Source organism: Drosophila bipectinata, chromosome XL (assembly GCF_030179905.1).
Source record: "Drosophila bipectinata strain 14024-0381.07 chromosome XL, DbipHiC1v2, whole genome shotgun sequence".
Lineage (NCBI taxonomy): Eukaryota > Metazoa > Arthropoda > Insecta > Diptera > Drosophilidae > Drosophila > Drosophila bipectinata.
Window position 1 is genome coordinate 11,105,886 of NC_091734.1, and position 12,097 is coordinate 11,117,982.

The 12,097-nt window shown below is 36.0% G+C and overlaps 1 protein-coding gene across 50 annotated transcripts in view; it reads left to right on the plus strand.

Moving 5' to 3' along the window:
• Positions 1 to 7,965, plus strand: part of para (sodium voltage-gated channel paralytic) — a 61,046-nt gene extending 53,081 nt beyond the window's left edge. For all 50 annotated transcript variants that reach the window (XM_070279148.1, XM_070279145.1, XM_070279246.1 and 47 more), the window contains 2 exons: positions 1,536 to 1,840; positions 3,551 to 7,965. In XM_070279148.1, the coding sequence (XP_070135249.1) occupies positions 1,536 to 1,840; positions 3,551 to 4,555 (1,310 nt within the window). In that variant the 3' untranslated portion in view covers positions 4,556 to 7,965. The remainder of the gene's footprint in view (positions 1 to 1,535; positions 1,841 to 3,550) is intronic.
• The last annotated feature ends 4,132 nt before the right edge of the window (positions 7,966 to 12,097 follow it).

The following is a 12,097-nucleotide window of genomic DNA, read 5'->3' on the forward strand; positions in this document are numbered from 1 at the left end:
AATTTGGCCCCTTAAATAATTAATTTCAAAATTTTGAAATCGAATAGAATTGGTAATACCATGGCAGACAGCCTGAATCTTCTTAATGGTTTTGGTCCAATCTACGATGGAGATTATGTACTTTACTATGAACGTAGTAAAAAGCATATAAACGTGTATAATCTAGAGACCCCCAATGGTTCCCAGACCATTCCCTAGAGCGGGACTTTAACCCCAACCCTATATATAACATATGTTTATAATACCCCTTTTAAACCACTCTTACTTTCTCTCTCTCTATGTTGTTTTGTTAAGAAGCTTTCACTTTTTAAATATTTTTTTAACTACTAATAGCTTTAATAATTCCCCCAAAAAAGTCCTGCAACTAGTTCGTTCGCCATCGTTCCACCCAGTTCCCTCCGCTCATGCCATTGCTAGAGCCATCAAAAATATATACTATATAGGATATTATCTTATGAAAATCTTTTCGAACCAATGAACAGTTTGATTCTCAGGACAGCGAACGAACTTTGCAGTGTTATAGTATTTGGCACTTTAAAAATATGCTGCGGATTATCGCTAAAAGAATACGTAACCCCCCAACTACAAAAAAAAAAAAAAATAAGAAACTACACAAAAAATTTCAATTTCTTCGGTTGTTTCTTATCGAATTTGAATCGATTTTTTGGTTTAATGCTACTTTCGCTGTTGCTGCTTCAAAAAACAAAAGAATGAAAATGGAAAAAAATGTTTAATAATAAAAAATGATAAAAATGAACGCCAGAGCCAATCGCCTGCTCCTGCTCCTGCGCCAGCTGCTGCTGCAAAAAAAAGGCCCAAAGGATATACGACTACCGAGCGATGCTGCTTACTCTTACTCTGTTAACTGTTCAGTGTTTACCGTTTTAACTGTAAAATATTTAAGGTTACATTACATTTCTGCCTTATTTACTTTCATATTTATTTCATATACTTATTACTCTTATCCTCTTATAATCATTTTTAGTTTCTTTTCGCAGCTACATATTTAAGCCAGCTGTAAACTTGTTTAAAACCTTTTGCGTTAACTGTACTTGTACTGCTAACCCGTAACTGTACTTTGACTGTATATGTATGTTGTAACTGTAAATGTGTGTAAACTATGATTGTATATTATTATCTTGGACGATTTTTGATTTCCGTTTCCGTATTCATCGCCTGTTTTCAGTTCTACTGTGTCAACTGTACCATATCTATTGTAAAATGTTTTGTTTCAACTGTACCTACTACCATTGCTTTGAGTTTATCAGTGTGTTTGTAATCTTGATTTGAGTTTGTGTGAGTGTCCGTTTGTAAATGTATATGAGTGTCGACCGACGTCGTTATTTTTTTTTGTTGGAGAAGATGGAGGAGCGAACAACCTTAATACTTTCCATATTTCAGCTATGTTGAGAGTTTTTGTCCCGTCCCCCCCAAAAAGAACATCCCAATCCCCCATTAATCCTCTCAGATTTTGTGATCTCAACTGCGAAACTCAATCGATTTTTTGTCCTAAATAAATGCTGCTGCGATCGCAGGTCTTGTACTTAGCGATATAATCGAGAAATACTTCGTGTCGCCAACACTGCTCCGTGTGGTTCGAGTGGCCAAAGTGGGCCGTGTACTTCGGTTGGTGAAAGGAGCCAAGGGCATCAGGACACTGCTATTCGCGCTGGCCATGTCCCTGCCCGCCCTGTTCAACATCTGCCTGCTGCTGTTCCTGGTCATGTTCATCTTCGCCATCTTCGGCATGTCCTTTTTCATGCACGTGAAGGAGAAGAGCGGCATCAACGATGTCTACAACTTCAAGACCTTCGGCCAGAGCATGATCCTGCTCTTTCAGGTAAGAGGCCCAGCCACAATTCCGTTGACGGTTTATGTTGTCTATTGTTGTTGTCGTTGGGTGATGTTGCCACAAACGCACTGAAATCTAGTTAACCTTAAAAAATCAATAAAAATCTATCGATCATCTATCGACGGCTCTCTATCGCTGGAGTTATGCCGCCGATCGATTGCGGTATTTGTTTTACGGTATTTTTTTTCCTTAATTCCTCTATTCAGTTTTCCGTGGCAACATCACAATGTTGATTGAAGCTGCGGTAGTTGTTGGTAAAAGCTAAATTAGTGCGATTTTTTGATTAAACTACGATTTATTTTTAATCGATTACTTTCTCTCTCTGTACCTCTCTCTGTCTAACTGTTTGCCTATTGGTTATCCTTAACTTTTATGTTTTGTGAATAAAAGATTTATTTTTCGATTATTTTTGCCCAAAATGGCATTAGCCAATTGCTAAAAAAAAAAATAAAATAAAAGCTATTGCCAGTCGTATAAATCAGCTTTGATGTTTATTTTTTCCTAAGCGCTTGTTTTTTGTTTTTGAAATCGATTCGAACCCAATGTATCTGCTTATCTGTATATGCATAATTTTAGTAAATTGTACAAAAAACAAATCTAATTCAGCTCTTTCAACAAACACCAAATAAAATGTTGAGTTTCCTCAAGACACCCCCTGTTCCCGCAAAAAAATTAAAAGAAAAAACAACGAACCCAACCCTTAAAGCAAAAAAAAAAATAATGAAAGGCAACCTGAAAATATGTAGATTGGATCTTATGATCCCGGGAACACTAACCCCCAGCTCTCACTTCCCACTATCTCTATACTTTCAACCTCCACCTATCTCTCTCTCTCTCTATAATCTATCCATCTTACTTACTCTCTAACTGTTTATAAATAACTTCTATTTTCTAACTTTACTGTCGCATTCGCTTAACTATCCTAATACTATTGAAATCTTGACTTAAGTGACTTTCTCATTGAGAGAGATTTACGAAACGCTTGCCACGCTTACCGCTTTGATTCCCATAGTTTTTGGGAGAAACTAGGGTCTCCCCTTCATTTAAAGTCCTCCTTAGGGCCTTGATAGCGCCCCCTTCGACCGGGGCCAAGGTCATTAATTAGCTGGCTTTTAAGCTTCCACCCCGCTGTCTGCGGGGAGTCTGAATCAAAGCATTTAATCAAAGCAGCCGTAGCCGTTAGCCAGTAATTAGCCAAAATGTTACCTAATACACACTCAATGTATAACTACTAACTATAGCCGTAACTGTACTAACTAACCACCTACCGTATGCCATAAATACTAGTTTGCTTTAACCAGCGATCCGGTGCCGATAAATTTGACTAATGATGACTCTCTTTGTTATTGTATCTTCTGTCTTAAACTTCTCTCTCTCTCTCCCACCGCCCACACACACACACACTCAAACACACACACACTTGTACTATCTACGGACAAACCATAATACGAAACAAATAACCCATATTCCGTACTAACGACTTACGACATGCATCGATAAATATCGATCTGTACCTATACCTATCGATGCATCTAAACCATACCCAACCGATCGGACACATGCCAATGCCAAACGATAACTTATCGATTTGATCCCATCCCCAATTCGACTTAACCTACAATTCCCATAAATGATGGATATCCCTATCCCCATATTCCCATATATTCAAAATCCAAAATTAATACCAATAACTGGCAGATGTCGACGTCAGCCGGTTGGGATGGTGTACTGGACGCCATTATCAATGAGGAAGCATGCGATCCACCCGACAACGACAAAGGCTATCCGGGCAATTGTGGTTCAGCGACCGTTGGAATAACGTTTCTCCTCTCATACCTAGTTATAAGCTTTTTGATAGTTATTAATATGTACATTGCTGTCATTCTCGAGAACTATAGTCAGGCCACCGAGGACGTACAGGAGGGTCTGACCGACGACGACTACGATATGTATTACGAGATCTGGCAGCAATTCGATCCAGAGGGCACTCAATACATACGCTACGATCAGTTGTCCGAATTTTTGGACGTGCTGGAGCCACCGTTGCAGATCCATAAGCCGAATAAGTATAAGATCATATCGATGGATATACCCATATGTCGCGGCGATCTCATGTACTGTGTGGATATCCTGGATGCCCTAACCAAAGACTTCTTTGCGCGCAAGGGTAATCCGATCGAGGAGACGGGCGAGATTGGTGAGATAGCGGCACGGCCGGATACGGAGGGCTACGAGCCCGTATCCTCGACCCTCTGGCGCCAACGGGAGGAGTACTGTGCCCGTCTCATCCAGCACGCTTGGCGAAAGCACAAAGCGCGCGGCGAGGGCGGTTCCGGTGGCGGTGGTGGCGGCGACGATACCGAACTGGACCAAGGTGATGGTGGAGATGGTACTGGTTCTGGTGCTGGTGATGCCGAACCAGCCACAGATGATCCAGCGGATCCAACAAAGGAGACCCCCGATGGAGGAGGAGATGCAGACGCCGCCGAGGAGAACCATGTAAATAGTCCAGGTGAAGCGGGAACGACGGCGGCTGCGGCGGGAAGTCCGGGGAGCGGAGGAGCTGGTAGCCCCGGTGCGGGCAGTGCCGGACGACAAACGGCCGTGCTCGTGGAGAGCGACGGGTTCGTGACTAAGAACGGCCACAAGGTGGTCATCCACTCGCGATCGCCGAGCATCACGTCGCGCACGGCGGATGTCTGAGCCAGGCCTCGCCCCCCCCTCCAAGATGCACGCGAGTATTAGCATGAAGTACGATGATGTTGCACGTTGCAATTAGCTGGGGCAGCCAAGTCCCCAGTAGTTAACAACAACAACAACAACAACTACAACAACAAGGAGAACAACAAGCATAATTTTCTGCTATATAATGAAAAGTACCACATACAAACAAACAAAAAACCACAAAAACCAAATCAACAATACCACAACAACAAACAAGAATAGAAACCTAATTTACTTACCCGCATTATTCTGTTAACGAGTCAGCAACCAACAACAATCATATTTAAGCTAAAACAGACAAATATTACAAGAAATCTTTTAAGCAGCTAGGCGTTTTTCCAACAAAAATTATTGGCCTATGCAGGAAAAAAGAAACACATCCACTTACACATACATACACACACATAAACCCACACCTCAATAAATAAAACAGACATACCAATTATAATCTGGCACATTAACATTTTAAATTGAAAAGCTAGAAGTCTTTGAATTTGTTTTCTAAAGATAATTACAAATTTTTAGAAAATAAATCACAAATTTCTGGTATATATAAAGTATTTTTTGAAAATTGGCGCCCAGCATGGGGTTTTCTTTTAAGAATTTTCCAAACAAGATGTTAATGAGCCAAGATGGTTACACTCACAGGCGATAAACATCAAAATGAAAATAATAAAAAACATTAACAATATTAAATCCACAAAAAAAGTTAAGAAAAAACAAAAACAAATGAACAAGCTCTAAAAATTGTATTTGCCAGTAGTAGGACAACAACAACAGCAACTCGCTTGATTTAATTAACTAACTTACCAAAACCTAAAGTGCTACTAAATAACAGCTGAAAGTAATACACCAATAATGGTAAAGGTAAGGAGAAGCAGAAGCAAAAATCACAAAAACCACAACAATCCCTAACAACATTCTCACAGTAAAAAATAAAAATAAAACAAATAAACAAGATGAATTTTAATAACTAATTCTTAATGAGACGAGAACACCAATTTGCATAGTTTGTATTTAACATTTATCCAACTAACTAGTTAAAACCCCAGAGAAAGAAATGGGACAAAATCAAAACAAACGGGCCCGATAAACACCAAGAAAACAGAAAACAAAATATTTAATTCAAAACCAAAAAGACGAACAAGAACAACCGCCTGAACTGCCATTAAAAGCAATACGAATTACAGAAAAAAATATATACAACATACATATATGAGAGAAACATAAGAGAAATGATAGTAGTTTCACCCGATGACTCACACACACACCTACACACCAGCACACAGGAAACAACAAAAATGTAAGAAAGAAGCAGAGAGTAATAGGCAGGACAGAGCTATTTCCGAAGCGATCGATACTTTTGTGATATCGATTATTTCGTTTGCAGTTTCGATTTAAGCGATAAGCGATCCCATTAGGCCAGCAAGAAAGTTCAAAGCAAACATTTCTCACTAACACTAAACCCATCTTCACAGTCACGAATAAAAACACTCACACACAGACACACACTCAAATATATGGATGCAGGAAGTTTGAGGTTATGTAATCTCGATTTGAGGTTATGTTTCATTCGAAGCCAAGAACACACCAGAATACCAAACAAATCCTTGAAGTGGGGGCGCATGGAGCCGAAAAGGATGTGGAACGAACCGAGCGAACACCATGTTAAAACAAATATATAATCAAATAACGGTAATCTTAGCAATTCCAATTTGAATTCGAGCAATAACAAAATCGATTATGATGAAAAACAAAAGCAAAAAATTAAAAACAATTAAAGAAGCAAGTAGAAGAAAGACGTTAAAGTGTTAAAACAATACCCAAGTATGTGGAAGTGAATAAGTTCGAGTGTGAAAAACAGAACCAAGTTCAAGCGTTAAGTTGAGAAACAAAATGAATAAAAAAAGAGAAAGAATAGAAAAAAAAAACAGCAGAATAAGAGTGTGTGCTTAGCACAAGAAAAAAAAAAACAGAAAAGCAAATAGAGAACCGAAAACGAGTGAACAATTTGAACAAGTTTTGAGTTTTCAATGTGCTCTCTATTTTCTCATAGTTCTTTTTTGTCGCAACCAAGGTCGCGACCAAATTCAAATTACACAAAATAATAATCAAGGCGAATTAAAAACGAAACGAATATATATTACACGTAATTATAAAATAAATAATTTAAAATACATACTATATTGATACTGAATTGAATTCAAACAAAGTTTTAGCCCGACTGCTTCAGAGCGTAGCATACTTTTCAGAGCCTTCGCATTCGCTTTTCCTTTTCGTATCAGCCGTTATTCGAGTTAAGAGCCTAGCAGAAAATAAGACAAAATTTGATAACCGATAGCCGAAAATCGATACCAGCAACCAGCAACAAAAAAAAAAAAAAAACAAAACAATTTAAAAGTAAATTGAAAAATATAGTGTGTTCACATTCAGTTGCGCCCCAGTTATGCCAAGCTAAGCTTTGTTTGGAACAGCTTTTAATGCATTTAATTTCTTGAGTTCCTTTCTTGATTTTCGATTACTAGCAATGCCTTTTCGTCGCTGTTCTGTTGAAACGATAACCAATAACCAATAACCGATAACCGATTACGATAATGATAAAGATCGAAACGATCAGTTGGGAACACACCGACAGCAAACGAAAGTATATGTGAGGTTCCATTGCGCACATACACACCCATATAGTACACTCTCAAAATCACATGAAAACCACATGCACAAAAACATACCTCCCCCATACACACACACACACTCACTCACCAGAATACATATGTACACATATATATATATTGGATATATACTCGTGTATATATATATATAGAATTCACAGACACATACCCGTAAATGCTTTGCTTTTGCTTCGAAATTGCTGTAATCGTAGGAGGTGAATTGAAAACGAATACTTTTGGGAAAAAATTCGCTTTTTGGTTTTATGACAATAACTAAAAAAAATTTCGCACCGACACACACACGCACACAACACAGACAGAACATCTCTTCTCGCTGACTTACTCTCTCCGACACGATTAGAAAACTGTTATACAAAAAGTACATGCTTTCACACACTGCCTGACTTCTAGCTATCCGTTTTAAATCAAATACAAATGCGGAACTTGTTCTAAACTCACATCCACATTTACCCACCAAAAACGAAATGAAAAAATGTATACTGTACTATCTAAAAAACAGCAAGATTCGTTCAAAATTTAACAAAACATTGGAAATTGACAACAATCACCCTTGAGTAAAAATGAGTATAATAACCTTTTTAGTTGTCTTTCGAAATGCAAACTATTTTGTGTTGCCATACCCAACTTTCACATAAATACATATGATTTATTTTAGTTGGCATTTAATTTCACTCAGTTGTTTGATTGGAAATTGTGTAGGCCGAGTATAACAGTTGTGTAACAGTTTTATAGCAGTTGTATGACAGTTCTATAACAAAAATACTGGCCTACGGATTTGAATCGAGCAACTTTTCATCAAACAACCGGTTGTATGACAAATTAAAATCCGAAATAGTTTCCCAACACTAGACCGTTCCAATATCACCTTTCCCCAAGAAAAACAAAAAACCAAAAACGGAATTCAAACGCAACCTATCCTAAAACCAAAGAAACATAACCTATAAAAAAGTAACGCAAACGACAAAAATTGTAAAGTAATTAACTTGTGTACATTATGGGGACCAGTTTAAGCGTTGCCTTAAAGTCCAAAGAAACAAATTAAGTGTTTATTTTTTGCGCACGCTTTTACAAGAGCTTTTTCAATATATTGTATATCGAAATATAAATGATCAGCAACCCTGTTTAGATGTTTGTGTGTATCTCCCTTAAAAATCTCCCAATGAATCCATTTTCTTAAACCTTTAACCCCTAAAGCCCTCTCACTCTTGTTTCGCCTAAAATCCTAAAAAAAAAAAAAAAGTGTACCGTTGCGGCTTTTTGTTTTTTAGCCTTCATCACGCGTAGCCCATTTCCGTTTCCGTTTTAGTTTATATCGCATTCCGTATTATAATTATGGTATATATCCCCAGATTATGGTTTTTAAAATGCTTGCCAATTGCCGAGTTTTTGTAATGACTTGAATGTAGCTTCATTATTATACATTTTGTTGGCTGTTTGACAAATAATACGAGTACCCACTTCGATAAATAATAGAAAAACACATGGTAATAATCGAGAATGATATGCGAAAATCCAAAAAAAAACATGCTATATACTAATAACAGAAAATTAAGTTTGAAAATTCCGTACAAAATGCATAAGTTAAATGAAAAAGCATATAATACTGAAAAAAAGCTAAACATATAATATATCTACTTATACTGAGTGCACTGTTATAAACGAGGGGCGGGGCGAGATTAAATAAACAAAACAAAATACAAAACAAAAAATCGAATCAATTCGAAAATGAAACAAACAAAAAACATATATTATTATGGTATATTCTTCAAGATATTGATACTATCTACGTGTGAAACAACAACATCATCTGCAAAAAACAACAACAACAGAAAAAAAAACCAAAATGTCACACCTGAAGCTTACGCAACAAGCTACAACAAAGAAACAAAAAAAACAAAGAAAAACCAACAAACCAAACCGATCTGAATCCGCGAAAGTTACTCTCTTTTTATAAAAATTATGTAAATTTACAATAATACCGCAAAAACAAAACATGTCGAAAGATCAAAAACAAAAGGGAGGCGAATTTTTAGCCGGAAACCGGAAACCGGATATTGAAAATTCGAGCGATAAACGCAACGCAAATCGAAATCGAAAAGTTGACACGTCGTGGATGGAATAAAACAAAAACAAATGGATATTTATTGATTAGGAAATCTATTTCATAATTTTAGCATACGTGTAAACATATTTTTTGTGCCGAGGTTACGTTCGAAGCAACACGCGCATCATTGCCATTAGACAGAATAAAATTAATTATATATACAATACGCCTAAAACAAAGAAAACCAAAACAAATAATAATAATAATTATTATAATACAAGAGAAAAAAATTCAACTTATAATTATAATACTACAACTGCATATTTTGTGCTGCTGAAAAAAGTCACAACGCAACAAAAACATGATAACAATAAAAACATATATATATACATATATATATATAAATTCTAAAAATTTTAGAGCAATACAAACATACATACACACTGACACACCCACACTAATTCACGACAGAACAGAAAAGATGGCGAATTTTTGCACCGTCACGCACAGTGGCGTCGCAAAGTTTTCCACCAGCCAGCAGCATTCTCAAATACAAAAATAAAACAAAAAAAATGAGGAAGTAAGTGGAGTAATACGATAATACATTTTTTTAGATACACTTCAAAAATCAAAGCGTGGAAATTTCTATATTAGTTAATAATAAAAATCCTTTTTTTTGTTAACTCACTATATTACAAAAAACCAAAAAAAAAACAAAGAAACCAAAAAAATGTAAAACAAAAACTAAAAAACAAAGATGGACAAAAACTTTAGCTTTATACTCGTACATTTGTAATATATTACATAAGTCTAGTTAATTACATAAAGAAAAACCGAAATAAAACTAGAAAATATATTATAAATTATAATTATACAAAAGAAAAACAACAAAAAAATTTTACAAATAAAAAATCGCAAAAACTGACAAAAAAAGCAACAAAAAACACAAACAAAAACAAAATCAAACGAAGCATAGCAAATAAAATTCGAAATAATTACAAAAAAATAGTGGAAGAAAATCTAAAAAAAAAGGAGAAAACCAAAAACGAACTGTAAAAAAAAACATTTAAATGTAAAACAGCCAGTTATTATGCATAGCTAATAAAATTCAAATACAGAGAAGAAGCAGGAGACGAGAAAAAAATAAGAACAATTAATGCAATTAGATATTCTACATAAAAAATTATAAATCTTTAGTCAAGCTTAGGGTGCATACATATACAAAACACACACACACGCACACACACAGACAGAAACACATGAATACAATAAAACCCATATACCCGCAATTAAAATGATTATTTTTTATTAATTCCGATTTCTTCAAAGCGTTCATTTAGTCATATATAGCCTATCAGTTGCCAATCCATATTGACCGAAACATCACAGAGACACAATGCCGAGCCGCAGAGAAAAAGCAGAGATACCAAGCCAAGCCGACCTAAAAACCGCAATGGAATACACTGAAACAAATAACTCACAATTACGAAAGTTGCCATCCAGCGAAGTATTTGCAATTTACATTTGAGAGCAAGAGTTAAAAGCAGTTTATATAAAGCCCGTTGAACACGACAAAAAAAAAAGAAATAACGGTAAAAAAAAAATAAAACCCAAAAAACAGACTGAAGAAAATGAGAATTATTTAACAAGAAAATTTATATATATAATGATAGCCAATAAAGATAAAGCTGCATCCACGAGTCACAAAATGCCAAGCTGCTTTTACATGCATCCAGAGTCACACACACACACACACACACCACCCCACAACTAAACACCTACCCACACACACACACACATACACTGAGAAAAAGTGATGCAGCTCGCAATAAAAGGATAAAATTAATAACAGATGGATGCTTACAATAAATCAGAGGACATAATGGAAATATGTATTTATATTTATACACAAAAGCAAGCTAGCAAAAATGGATACATGATACTAAAGCATAATTTAAATATACATATTTAAAGGAAGTCTTAACTAAAATGAGAAAAAAAGGATAACTAAAGCGACACAGGCACCGTTAGCATATTTTTTTTATACAAATACAATTTAAGCAAAAGAATACGATGAATAAAATCAACAAATTGAAGTAAATTATTAGTGAGAAACCGAAGCAACTGATGATGTCTTTTTAAAGACTTTATATATGCCTGCCATATGCCTACATCTGCCTAGCTGTCTGACTCTAACACACACACACACACACATACACGCCAAACACAGTATATATATATCTCTTTCTCTTGCGCTTGTGCAGTAAGACACACAGACAGAGACAGACGATCATACCATCATTCTTGAGCTTAGGTGAACGCAATGAGAAGCGTGTAGAAGGGCGCACCAAAGTTTTCAGGCTTCTTCTTGTCTTTGTATGCGTTTGTTAGCTGACCTTGGTTTCTTAGCCAGTTCATTGAGGGTCCTCTTGCAACGCGGAGGATCCTTGCAACGCCCCCGAACCAGCCGTTATCGAGCAACTCTATTTGATAGCAACTTCCCCGGCTACAAATTCTTAGTGGTTCAGATGGCTGTAGAACACACAGACTCAGACACACCAAAAAAAATACACAGACTCTCAGTAATTCTCCCCTAAAATGATGAAGATATATACATACATATGAATATGTATAGATTATATATGTGCGATCAAGTAAAAGCAGCTAAAAAATACAAAAAAAATAATGCTAAAAATTATGACACCCGCCACTTTTCTACTAAAAAGAAATCGACTGTATATATATATATATACAAATATATATATATAATAATATGAGTATATTTAT